This window comes from Sinocyclocheilus anshuiensis, unplaced genomic scaffold (assembly GCF_001515605.1).
Source record: "Sinocyclocheilus anshuiensis isolate Anshui unplaced genomic scaffold, SAMN03320099.WGS_v1.1 scaffold328, whole genome shotgun sequence".
In the NCBI taxonomy this organism is placed as follows: Eukaryota; Metazoa; Chordata; class Actinopteri; order Cypriniformes; family Cyprinidae; genus Sinocyclocheilus; species Sinocyclocheilus anshuiensis.
In genome coordinates, this window is record NW_015558621.1 from 1,725,641 (window position 1) to 1,739,197 (window position 13,557).

General features: G+C 35.9%; 2 protein-coding genes and 1 long non-coding RNA gene across 3 annotated transcripts in view; 2 read left to right on the plus strand and 1 right to left on the minus strand.

Annotated features, from left to right (window-relative positions):
* Positions 1-3,678: 3,678 nt before the first annotated feature.
* The window catches only part of LOC107680634 (matrix metalloproteinase-17-like), a 22,731-nt gene continuing 12,852 nt past the window's right edge, over positions 3,679-13,557 (plus strand). The window contains exons 1-11 of the mRNA XM_016476625.1: positions 3,679-4,013; positions 5,031-5,163; positions 5,262-5,415; positions 5,552-5,660; positions 5,749-5,926; positions 7,039-7,215; positions 7,305-7,431; positions 8,978-9,048; positions 9,287-9,436; positions 10,055-10,315; positions 10,429-10,874. Of these exons, the coding sequence (XP_016332111.1) occupies positions 3,846-4,013; positions 5,031-5,163; positions 5,262-5,415; positions 5,552-5,660; positions 5,749-5,926; positions 7,039-7,215; positions 7,305-7,431; positions 8,978-9,048; positions 9,287-9,436; positions 10,055-10,315; positions 10,429-10,775 (1,875 nt within the window). The 5' untranslated portion in view covers positions 3,679-3,845 and the 3' untranslated portion in view covers positions 10,776-10,874. The remainder of the gene's footprint in view (positions 4,014-5,030; positions 5,164-5,261; positions 5,416-5,551; positions 5,661-5,748; positions 5,927-7,038; positions 7,216-7,304; positions 7,432-8,977; positions 9,049-9,286; positions 9,437-10,054; positions 10,316-10,428; positions 10,875-13,557) is intronic.
* LOC107680640 (uncharacterized) overlaps positions 5,860-13,557 on the minus strand; it is a 22,478-nt gene continuing 14,780 nt past the window's right edge. The window contains exons 2-5 of the long non-coding RNA XR_001633171.1: positions 10,476-10,595; positions 10,047-10,192; positions 9,266-9,396; positions 5,860-5,932 (exon numbers count right to left, since the gene is read on the minus strand). This is a non-coding gene — a long non-coding RNA (uncharacterized LOC107680640). The remainder of the gene's footprint in view (positions 5,933-9,265; positions 9,397-10,046; positions 10,193-10,475; positions 10,596-13,557) is intronic.
* Positions 11,705-13,091, plus strand: LOC107680637 (saxitoxin and tetrodotoxin-binding protein 1-like). Its single transcript, XM_016476628.1, has 6 exons — positions 11,705-11,865; positions 11,977-12,119; positions 12,217-12,281; positions 12,363-12,473; positions 12,560-12,664; positions 12,935-13,091. The coding sequence occupies exons 1-6, from the start codon at positions 11,749-11,751 to the stop codon at positions 12,988-12,990; spliced, it is 597 nt and encodes a 198-aa protein (XP_016332114.1). The 5' UTR covers positions 11,705-11,748; the 3' UTR covers positions 12,991-13,091.

The window sequence follows — 13,557 nt, forward strand, 5'->3', positions numbered from 1 at the left end:
ATCGTTTGTTTCCAATATAACAAATTTGACTGTTGTCGAAAAGTCACGTAGATTTCTATATTACTCTGTCAAATAAGATTTACATATTTATCAATTTGTCAAAAGATTTATCTGGACATCACAAGCAATTTATTTAAGAGACAATATTTAAAGTATACTGTCAAATGAGTAGGCATATAGATATATATAATGTATTTTTTTATTTTTTTTTACATACTGGTAAAAAATGTATAGCCTGAATGCACTGTAAGTTGCTTTGGATAAAAGCGTCTGCTAAATGCATAAATTAAATTAAATTTATATATATATATATATATGGGGGTTGGGGTGGGGGTTGGTTGCAGAACTCATTTTAATATTAGAAACAGTACTAATGGTATTAGTTAGATGCCAGATATATTAGCCTATGTATTTTTAAGCTATGATTCTCCCACAATTGTGAAAACAAAACAGACAACCAAACAAAATATGTAATTTACAATTTACAATTTTTTTATTAATGTTATAAATTAGTCTATTTAAAATATGTATTCATTTAAACGAATTAGCCTAATTATGTAAAAAAAAAATAATTTGAAATAAATGAAGACTTGTTTCGTTTTGAATCTCTTGAATGAATGATTCAGACATCAAATACATTTAACAGTCACTCTTCGCCACCTACTGGCATAATGCAACATATACAATCATTATTTGCAGCGTATCATTACTTTCAAAGACCTATGAGAGAGTCTATATCCGGACTATAAACTTTTATTCCAATACTTTCGTTATTATTTAATGTTTGCAACACAGAAATGTAGCCTGCTGTGTAGACTGTTTGTGAAGCTGTTTCAAACACTTTAAATGATGAGCGCTGCTCTCTCTGGATCAGTGGCTGCGCAAAAGCAGGTTTAAATATTCCGATGTGATTGTGATTTCAAAGGTTTAATAGACATAGCAGAATCACTGTCATTTAGGAATAAGATCACGTCTGTTTGAATCGAGATCGCGATCCTTTAATGATTAAACGTGTAGGCTATACAATACATATGAGCCTTATAATTATAGCCTATGTATTTTTCTAGCCCATGTCATATTTGTACCAGACCTCAAAAGTAACCCGGGCCCAGGTCCGGGCGGCCCCCCGGTTCCGCGACCAATGGAACAGCATGTGCTTATACTGTCACTTTTGATTAAGTAAATGTGTCCGTGAACTATTCATTTCTTTTAAAAACAATTCTTACTGATCCCAAACTTTTAAACGGTGAAATACAACACTTTTCTCTAAACAGAAGGATGCTGAGTGACTCACTGGGAGTCTATATTTTGTGGTATTATCAGAGGTGACCATAGTAAGAAATTCCAGTGCCATTCTTTTTGAGAGTGAAGCTGAGGCCCATGTCCTGGGCGCACAATGAATATCTGTATTGCAGAGTTCCTATAAAGGCATCTCAGTTGTCTTGGAGACAAGGAAGTTCACTTGGTCTTTTGTGGCTCTTGATGACTCTCTTATTGAACACACACATCCATTCACAGATAAACTTCCTGCCTTGTGCATCTTTCTAAAAATACAGTGAACACATCTGCCCCTCTGGGCCACACGCTTTGACCTGTGGGTCAAAATCATCAGCAAGACAAGGCAATAATGCATCCTTTACTCATGCTGCACACTCTCTCTAAGAAGTTTTTGTCAAATAACTAAAATGCCCAGTATAAGCCATTTTAAAGCTATTAAAAGCTGTAATATCTCAATAAGATATAGAGCACTGAGGTGATAAGGTTTTTGCAGTAGACAGGTTATACTCTGAGAAGTTTACCAGATCAGGAGGTCAAGTTACACTATAAATATTCAGCACACGCCTCAGTTGCCCTTGTAAGTATGCTTTTCCAATCCAGCTATTCCCTTGGGACTCCCCACAGTATTATCCAGCGAAAAAGACAGATAGCCCATCTGGAAATGTGCTCTCTCTCTCTTGCTTTCTGCCATGATACAAGTTTGAACAAGTTAACCCCTGCACAAATATCCCAGGATTTGATACATTTTATATGTGCCAACGAACATTTAAATTGTTTAAATACAGAAATTGTCACAAAGAAGTTGTGTATCTCAATCTGATATATTATAGCGGACCAGACAGCAACAATGCATTTAGCTAGATCTGTTCAAATCTTCGTTTTTAATTTTTTTAATCCTTTCGTTAAAAGGATTTAATCCCAACATATCCACAACTACACACAAGCCCAAAGATAAAGTGAAACCCTAATCCGGTAGTTGATTTAGATCTCACATTTAAGGATCCATATATAAATATGTAAGTGTTCATACTGTGTTCAGAATCACATTAGTGTTTCCTCCATTAGCAGGTGATGAAATCTATGAGACATTTGAGTGGTTTGAGCATGAAGTACAGGAAATTTGACAGAGAGAGGATGGACATGTGCAACTAAGCATGTCACTACATCTCCTCGCTGGATATAAAGAGGCTTTTTCACACTGGTATCTTCCAAGCACAGAGAGAGAGTGCGCAAATGCCCGATGCACTTAGCAGGGGTGGGTGGATATGTTACTGAGGGGGTATTAGGAGTCCATTGTGCGAGTGCAGAGGCAGAAGGGGGGGGGGAGGGGGGAGGGGATGAGAGGAACACATCTGTTCAGGAACAGAGAAGGAAGGCAGCGGGACAGAGCAGGCGAGTGCAAAGGAGGAACGAAGTTGTGAGCAATGTAAGCATGTCCCATTTCTTTCTGTTTTGAATAACATAATTCATTGCATTAACTGTAACTTTTTGTAAGTTTTCTTTGTTGTTGTCTGACTATCTTGAGTTTATTCAGCTATTAAAGATTAAAATGATTCTGGATCCTTTGTTATGTCTTATAAATGTCTCCCCCGCCGCCCGTTAATCACATGTAAACAGAGCAAGACAAACAAGTTGATATGAAACCAAATGAAATGATTATGCTAAAACACAGTTACTTACAACAGTTAATCATTTAATATATTGTTATTAATATTAATACTATAATACTTTTGGGAGGTTAAGGTTGAGAGATTGAATTGCATATCATAAATGACATGCCGATGCATTATGTTATTACATTTATTGAGTGTCACATTTATGCAGGTTCTCTGTCCCCTATATGTAATGAATCCACATATTTACATGTGTCTCTTCCCCTTTTTCCCATCAGTCTCCCTCCCTTTCGTACACTGTCCTCTGTCTTTTTCCTCTGAGACTGGCAGTGTTTTCCTTTAATTCCATTATTCCATAACTCTTCTTTTCCATGCCCCATTCCCCTATCCCTCCTACTCTTTCAACCCGCCGTCTCCCACATTGTCTCATTTCTTTAATGAAATTGCACCTGCTAATTTAATTAAAGCCTCACATCCTAGTCACATCTGTTGTGCTTGTCTGCTTTTCCTTTAAAATGAAACACAAAAACCTCTGTAGCCTCTTCATCCTTTTCTCTTTGATACTAGCCATCTGCAATTCAATCATGCAGCTTTACAACCAAAGCAGTCGGCAGTGTAGTGAAGTAAAGTAAATTATTTTAGGACTGAAAGAAGTCCTCACTTTTATGAGATTGCGCTACTGATTTAATCTATCATCTTATATAAAGTTGTTGTTGTCATTGGTTAGAATACTATAGAACACATTCTTGTATAATCACCACCGCAAACTGTGCATTTACAGTGCTGGCATCAATCCTACAATCCCTCAACACAAGAGAGGCCACCATCTCTGATTCAGCAAAGATGACGTCATTGAAATCACTTGACTAAGGAGGACTGAGATTTGCATACCTCTATCAACAGTATTTTGTCATAGTTCTACTATTCTAAGCAGATGATGTATACGCTCTCAGTATGATGGCGATGTTTTGGACAGCAGTTGTCTTCTACATGTGTGGACATACAGTGGAAGTTTATGGAACGGCTGATAAAGATGCATTCCCAACCACTTTGGCGAGCACGGTTACGTCTACTGCTTTACTCACTGTCTTACCCACAGAAGATGAGAGCATCAAACTTGTGGTGAGAATGTGTTTGGAAGTTTTACATGCAGTTTTACCTGCAGTTGGAAAAGATTTTTCAGTGTTGTAGTGTTCCATTAAAAGTCAACATGAAATTTCTTATATGCTTATGATACCCTATATGCTTCTTAGTGTGCATGATTCATTTGTGCACATTTTCTCAAGTTTATTTTCATAATTTTTAAGAAAAACCTAATAATCTGTTATAAATAAAATTAGTTTGCATTTTTGGGGACATCACACTCCCCATCACTAATTTATTGTTAAATATCCTGTTTTAATCGTAATTGTCATGTTATAGAACTAAACTTGGTTGCAAATGGCATTTTTATATTGCTTTCATGGTTAATTTGAATACTTTTGAATACATTTTTTTTTAAATATCGTAATCTATATTATTTTATACACAAAAAAAACCTTTAGAAAAAATAATAATTTACCACTGCATTTATAATTTACAACGATTCCCATAAATGCTTAGAAATGCAGAATGTGCAATTACTGTTCTAAAGATTGGGGTCAGTACAATTTTTTTTTAATGTTTTTGAAATAAGTCTTTTATGCTTACCAAGGCTGCATTTATGTAATCAGAAATACATTAATATTGTTTACAATATTACAATTTAAAATAATATAATATTACAATTTAAAATAACTTTTTTCTAATAGAGCATATTTTAAAATGTAATTTATTACTCTGATGGCAAAGCTGAATATGCTGCTTTGGTGCTCAAGCAACCTTATTATCAGATGTTGAAAAGATGAAAAGTTGTGCTGCTTAATATTATTGTGCAATGGTCATATGGTTTTTTTTCCCAGGGTTAAAGTTAAAGTAATTGAATTTGTCAGCATTTACTTGAAATAGAATTGTTTTTTAACAATGTAAAAGTCTTTATTGTCACTTCTGATCAAGGATCACTTGCATCCTTGCTGAATAAAGCATACATTTCTTTCCAAATTTTCAATGGTAGTGTATTTGAATTTATCTTTTATGGTTTCATGCTGTTCTGTTTGGCAGGACTGGCTCACGAAGTATGGATACCTCCCACCCCCTGATCCCTCTACAGGTCAGTTACAGGCCTGGACTGCTGTCACTCAAGCAGTGAAGAAAATGCAGAGGTTTGCTGGTTTGGATGACACAGGAGTGTTAGGTATGAAAAACAATATGTCCCCCACTATTTTAAATCTAAATCTTATTTCATAACTCTTCTATTGTGCCTTTGTCTTTACCCTCACCTTCCTGTCACAGATGAAGAGACTGTTCAACTGATGCAGACACCCCGGTGCTCACTTCCAGATGATGATGACCAAACCATTCAGACATCGGCACTACACAGTGATGTGCAAAATCAAAGGATGAAAAGGGCAGCTTCTACCTGGACAAGAAGAAATATCAACTGGAGGTTAGCCTGATTATTTTACCAGTTGTGTTTTTCTTCCTGCTTTCACAAACTTGATGGTTAGTACACAGTCTCACAGCAGAGAAAAAGATTAAAAACACCTAAGCAAATGTATCTTATTCTCTGTTTTTTTTCTCAGGCTGCGTTCTTACCCGCCATCCTCTAAACTGTCCCGTGAAATGATTCGCTCCCTTGTGTACTATGCACTCAGAGTGTGGGCCGATCCAACATTACTTGAATTCCATGAGGTTCTGTTTACTTTTTAAAAGCCAGTGTTTTTGAATACATTTGTGTTCATGTAAATTCACAGACTATGTGTTGAACTATTTCAAATAGGTGCGAGGACCAGAGGGGGCGGATCTCCAGATAGATTTCTTGCGCGGTCCCCATGGAGACGGATATCCCTTTGATGGAGCAGGTGGATCTGTTGGCCATGCCTTCTTTCCATCAGATCCAGACAGGGCTGGTGGAGTTCACTTGGATGCAGAGGAGAAATGGGCCTTCAGACAACCAGGTAATTCTGCAAAACAATCAATAATGCACAAAGCCAAAGTAAAACCCAACAGGACAGTACAGGCCAATAATTTTCATGCTAATACAAATATTCAGTTTGGGATTTGCTAAAAATTACAATTATTAAATCATTTTTTTTGTTTGTTTTAAAGATTAGCTTTCCCATCATCTAAAGCTTACTTAATATTATTGTAAAATAGGGGGAAGATAAGCACAATTAACCTTGTAGCCTGACATTTGAAGTAAAAATAAACATTTTAATGGTTTATTAAAGTTTATTAAAGCATTAGACAAAATATATATTTAAAAAAATCTTTAAAAAAAGCAACAAAAAAAAGAAAAAAACTTGAGTATTATATTCTATACATAAGGAAAATACGGAGCTTGTACTAATTCAGAGGCCCAAGCTAAACTAAAATATGCTAATTGGAGCAGCTTATATTTTTATAGCCAAAAAGTAATATGAAATTCTGATAGCTTGTAATGTAAATCAATGAGATCTTTATAGCAAACTATTTACGTAAAATGCATATCAGTTCTCACTCTGTATCTTCCAATAATGTTTTAGTAAGATTGAAATCCTTAGTTTTATGATCAAAGATCTGCTGTTTTTATTGTTGGGGGCAAAACATAATGCAATGCAATACAATGATGAATGAGACATTCCTCAGAAGCCTGGTGCTTCATATTTTATACATTTTTAACATGATTCTAAAAAAAAAAAAAAAAGTTGTATGGATAGTCAAATAAAACCCAAGTTGCTTCAGTCCATGCAGTAACTTCATCTTCCAATACTGTAACAATGTAAAAGTTGTTATTACATTCACTTTAAAAAAAAAAAATCAGTAAAGATTTCAAAGCAAAAAGCTACGTTTACCACAACCTACAAAGTAGATATTACTGAAAGGCCTTTTACTTGCTAAAACTGTATCAATCAGTTTTTCAGCAAAACTTTGATCATGTAATTTAGAGGCCTTAGAAGTTTGTGTATCAAATATGATACAGCAGACCTTTAATCTAATAGGGTTAAGTATTCAATATCAGCTGATATATATATATATATATATATATATATATCCAGTATTGATAATCTAATTCAACATTTATACACAGCAACAGAGGGCACAGATCTGTTCACAGTGCTGGTGCACGAGCTTGGTCATGCCCTCGGACTGACCCATTCATCCTCACGCCAATCTGTAATGCGTCCATACTACCAAGGGCCCCTAGGAGACCCGCTACACTTCAGCCTGGGACATCATGACCTTCAACACATCACAGCCCTTTATGGTAACTGTCATTAAATGTCTTGTTTGGAATCTCTGTTTGGCAGTTACTCAAAGTATCTTTTCTGCATGTGTGTCTGTGTGTGAACTCAGGTAAGAGGGGAAACCATGTTCCAACTGACAGACCTCTTCTTGTGACCGAGGCTCAACTGCGTCACCGACATGGAGGAGTACACAGACTCACACACATGTACAGACACGCTCAAAGCCATTTGGACAGGTAAGAAAGGATCAATTAAACCTTTTGAATTCAACATCAATTCAGAATCAAGCTTATATACTAATGCATGTTCTTTATTGTGACAAATACTGGAATACACATACTGGACAGATTTTATAGGAATAACTGGAGAAAAACTGGACATTATATACTAAATGACCAAGGATTACATACTACACTCTTAAAAATAAAGGTGCTTCACGATGTCATAGAAGAACCTTTTTGTCTAAATGGTTCCATAAAGAACCTTTAACATCTGAAGAACCTTTCTGTTTCACAAAAGGTTCTTTGTGGCGAAAGAAGGTTCTTCAGATTACAAAAACGCAAGAAAGAGATGGTTCTTTAAAGAACCTTTGACTGAATGGTTCTTTGTGGAACCAAAAATGGTTCTTCTATGGCATCGCTTGAAGAACCTTTTGAAGCACCTTTATTTTTAAGAGTGTACCAGACTTTCAAGTAGTGTGAAAACTAGTGTGAAACACAGAAACATGAGCCTCGTTGATAAGAGGCACATGACAAATACATTATGTATTCTAATATGGACTAAAATATGTTTGATATTTGAAATCCATCAACTCTGACTGCCCAAAATCTGCAGACTGGCTCTGACTTTTGCCAACAAGTACTGAAGAAATATGTGAACAAGAGTCATGTGGTGTATTTATGCTTTAACGTAGTAAATAGTAACAAAGTAATGTAGTGTAATGATAGTCCACTGTAGGCGAGTGTAGTGATGAATCCAAGTGCAGATTTATTTAAACAAAGTGATCCAAACATAATTCAAACAAACGAAGACTTGACTTAACATGAACAGACTAGACTCACGGACAGCAGGATAAATACATTCAATGCAGACAAAGCACAAAGGCAACATGATGGCTACTTATAGCAAACAATCAGGGTCACATGACAAGGACCAACCAATGAGGAAACAAGACACATGGCTAGGACAACCAATCAGAACATGACACACAGGCAAGAGTACCACATGGCAGGATCACATGACAGGGTAGGAAAAACACATGACAGGAACATGAAACAAAGTAAATATAAAAATAAAAGACATGAAAACCTGAACCAGAAACAAAACCCAAAACAGGCCTTACATGTAGTAAATTCTGAAAACTGTTTCATGCTGGCTTAAAAGGCAAAAGATGTTTAAAGGGATAGTTCACCCAAAAATTTAAATTATGTCATCATTTTGAAGGATGTTGGGAAAACAGTTGCCTAAAGCCATAGACTTCCAAAGTATTTTTTTCCATACAATGGAAGTCAATGGCTACCCGGCAACTGTTTGGTTACCAGTATTCGTCAAAATATCTTCTTTTGTGTTCAACAGAAGAAAGAAACTCATACAGGTTTGGAACAACTTGAGGGCAAGTAAACTTTCAGAATTTTCGTTTTTGGGTTAATTATACCTTTAAATATTCAAAGTCATGTTTCTTTGTTGTTTTATTTTTTAACCAAAACAAGTTTGTTAAAATGTTCAGTGCATGCTAATGAAGAGAAAAATCATATATTTGATGAAATGTCTCTCTGTCTTAAGTTCTGTGGATCGCTGTAACACCAGTTTTGATGCAGTTGCTAAGATTCGAGGAGAGATCTTCTTCTTTAAAGGTAGATACTTGAAGCTTTAAAATTAATTTATGGAGTTATTTAATATATTGACACTTTATGGAGTTATTTAATATATTAACACTTCCTCCACTTTTAGTGTTGTCATCTTTTTAGTACTCTTGTTATTGTAACACTCTTTATCCATCCAGCCAGTGTCACCATATGGGCAACTGATTTTTTAATATATTTTTCTCCTAATTTTTATGGTCTATCTTACCTTTTCTTATGCATTTTGTAGGGCAGAACATGTGGAGAGTGAGCAGAGGTGGTCTGGTGTCAGTCAGGGCTGTCCCTGTACAGAGACTTTGGTCGGCTCTTCCTTCTTCACTTCCTCCACTGCAAGCGGTTCTGGAAAGACACACTGATCATGCCATCATCTTTCTCAGTGGTCAGTTTCCCAGCACAATCACATCACAAACAATTGTGCACCACACGTTTGAAAGTTATGTCATTTAAAGAGATTTATTTTACTTGGCCCCAGTGCAGAGAATAAAAATATGACAGAGGCTAAGTGCAAATTGGGTAAATAGTAGTAAATTACAAGGCGTAAATAGTAGTAAGATGCTATTTTCACTTAGTGTAAATGGCATTGGATGCTAAATCATACTTGGTGGCGGATACTATTTGCACCATAATGTATTGTAGTACAGTTATGAAACAGCATGAAGAATATTCATACAACATGTACAACACAAGAACACAACATCCAACTTCTGATCTGTGATATGCAAAGAATGGGATCAGTAAAAGTGGATTCAAACTCAAGTCGATCCACTATCCTTACTTTCCACACCACCATTCCTGTTGCCAGATTGGTTTTTTTGTTTTATTGTCTGGTGGGCAGAGCTAGACTAAATAGCCTTTGCCAACAAGATGGGCTATATGCACTTAACTGTAAAAAAAATACCTTATATTTTCACTTAAAAAAAAAAAAAAAAACATTTTTACACCCTTGATTTTTTTATGTGCAAGACTTGACACCACTCTACTAAACATACATGTGCAGGTTCCCAGGTTTGGCTGTTTAAGGATCTGTCACTCCAAGAGGGTTTCCCTCAGCCTCTGTCTACTCTGGCTCCTGAGGACTCAGAAGGAAGGTGGCAAGGATTGCACTGGGACCCAAAGCAGGGTGTGGTGTGGGGGTCTGTGAGAGAAGATGGAAAGAAAGGAGAGGAAAGCGAAGTCTGGAGAGAGCTCATTGAAGAAGGAGTGAATGGAATTATCATGGAGAATGACGACGGGAGAGAAAGGACTGGAGACTTTAAGGGTGTGTTGCTTCAAGACCTTTAGTTAAAATATATATAATGCTGCATTGTGAATATATGTGTGTGACAGTGTTTTAGAGCGCTACTGATTTTTTAAATTCTCTATATCAATCAGGTTCAACCTACCTTTTCAAAGGCAATTCCTACTGGAAATTTACTCACCCAGGCTCCGCCCCTGAAGGATACCCTCGGCTTCTGGCCACTGATTGGTTGGACTGCCCTCAGCCGTCCTCTTACAGCCCCGGCGACATCTCTTTGATCTCTCACTATGGTCAGCAGGAGCTTCATGAGCAGAAAGGGCAAAGAATAATCGACCAGATCATTCACAAAGGAAAAAACGAAAGAGATAAACATCTTCGCTGGGACTGTCCATGTCTAAACAGTGCAGTGACTCAAAGTGGACCTATTTTACTACTGTCCATTTTATTTCTGATCACTGGGACTTGTTATCCATCACTTTAATATTTTCCACATCCAAATTTACACAGTCATACTCATACCCCAAAATAACTTTTTCCTGGACTTTCTATCTCTGACCAAAGGAAGTGACTAAAATAGTTGGTAAGAAGATTTATAACAACCATTATACTGAGATTCAATTCTGAGATTAAAAAAAAAAACGTTATAGTGTTGTTACATTCAGTTTTACCAAACAACTGACTTGCTATCTCTGTTAATTCCTGTTGTAGTTGGTAAAACTCCTTTTAATGCTATCTTTCATATCAAACCTCATGTAGTATAAAACAAACATCAACAAATGAACTGATGTTAATGATTTACAGTTCAGAGTCTGTCAGCTCACTAAAGATTGTGGCGAGTTCAAATAATATTGTGCTAGAATTTAGAAGTGTAATGATATATTCATAGAGTATTTTGATTATGAAGATGCAGAGAGCAAATCACATAAAATTATTTATTCATAGTTTCATATGTGATTTATTCATAGTTTTATTTGCTTTTTTCAAATAACGTACTACCGGACGGACGGATGGAAGGATATGTGAAGATCAGTAAAGTGTCATTTACAGAACAAACTTTATTGTAATTAAATAAAAATGAAAATGCAACGTAAATTTGATTTAATATATTTTATGGATACTATTATTAATAATATTTTATAAATACAATTTTTATCAATTTATTTTCTTCTTTTAAACATGTACCTAAAGACTATATCAATAAAAAGAAAAATAAGAACATTATTTTATTTCACAATTATTTGCATAATGTGTCACCTCAGGAATTACCTGATCCCTAAAGTCCACAATTTTACCCATTTAATTCATTTCCATTTACTGGCACTGGCATCACAAAAAAACTGTTGCATCACTTCAGAACATCCAGATGATAATATGTGATAAGCTGTTCTATATAAAGTACTTGTTCTCCAGGTGATGCAGCATAATAATCTGAAATCCTCTTCTGAAGTTCTATAATGTCTACTTCGGTGGTCTTGACTGCTCTTTTGGGCCTGTTTAGTTTGAGTCAGGCATCTCTGCCAGACTGTAAGGAGCTCATAACACCGCTAACCCTGGAGGATGACAATAAAAGTGTAAGTGCATTATATTAATATATTTTAGAGCAAGTATTCTTTTATAGTCAATTAACGCTACTGGAGATATAAGGGGCTTAGATTTCACAACTTCTTTTCTCTTCCAAATAGATCATGGGTAAATGGATCTTCCTTGAAGGCATAGCTGATCACCACTTATTTACAGCTTTCTTGAAGACTGTGAACAGCTCATGGGTAGAGTTTGGCCCAAGCACTCTTGCAAACACTTTAACCCTCAGTCAAGGGAACATGCTGTAAGACTGGCCTGTTTATAACATGTTTTGCTAATCTGAATGAATTTCATCATTATGATGGCCAGCATTCTGAATTCGGTATCTCTCTCCCTCTCAGAAACGGAAAGTGTGAATTTAGCAACATCAACGGAACTGTTAAAGATAATGCTTTTTATGCCAATGGTAAGTTAACAAAAGCTTATTTCAGCTAAAACTCATGCATTCTGAGCACTAATGAATGTTATGCTGGTGTTTGATCCACAGAGAATGGCACAATATCAGAGGGCAAGTTCTTGCCGTCCTGTCCTGACTGTACCACCATAAGCTTCATCAGCCAATTCAAAAATGAGACCATAAAGTCTCTGTACTTTTTCAGTAAGTCACAAAATCCATATTACATCATGTTAAAATTATGTATTCCCTTCCATGATATTCTTTTTTCTTCTTCTTCGCTCCCGCAGAGAGAGAGAGCAACCCAACCCAGTCTGACATGGACACCTACTGGAAGCAAGCTGAGTGTCTTGGATTCAAAAGAGAAACCCAATACTCCTATGATGGAGTAACAGGTCAGTTTGGGTTTCAAGTATGTTTTGATTGGAAGCAACAGCTATTAGTAATGATTGCGAGAAAACAGCTCCTGGTCATGTGAGATTCAGTATCACATATGTATAAAACATGATTTCAGATACAGATCTGTCAAGAACATGTCCATGTCATAATTTAACCCCCAAATCAAAAAGAAATCAGAATTAATTGACACTGAATTAATTGCAAAAACATTGCACATTAAGAAAACTGAGGTTTTTTTTCTTCTTCTTCTTCTTCTGTTATTGCAGAACTCTGTGACCATTCATCTGACCAGAAGCCAAGTTTGGACAAATCAGATCAATAATGCATGCATACATTAAACATTTTTATGCAAACAAAATTCGTAAGAGCCACCGTGACAAGAAAAACAACATGTAAAAGTGAAATTGAATAAAGAATATTTGCTATTTATTATTGTGAGTGTTTAATAATAACAAAAATTCACATTCATACCTGTTACATGCTTTAAATCGGAAAACAAATTATTATAAATATGGCTGTGTGGTTATGTTCAGTATTTTTTGGGATTGTCCTCATTTCCCAGTTGCCCGAAGTCCAGAGTTTTGCCCATTCAAATTCATTCCAATTAAATAGAATTCAAAGAACCTATTGCATCACTTCAGGGGAAAAACAGTACTATGTACCTGGACTATTTACTTGATCCACACAGCATAATCCTCTTCTGAAGTTCTACAATGTCTACTTCATGTTTATGCGGTTTAAGGTTCAAAAAACACATTATTTTCCACATACTGTACAGTATTGTTTCTCCTCTATGCCCCGCCTTTCTGAAAAACACCTTTTCTGATTTTTACAAAGCTCATCGTTCTGAAAAGCGAGGTGTGCTGTGATTGGCCAGCTATCCAGTGCG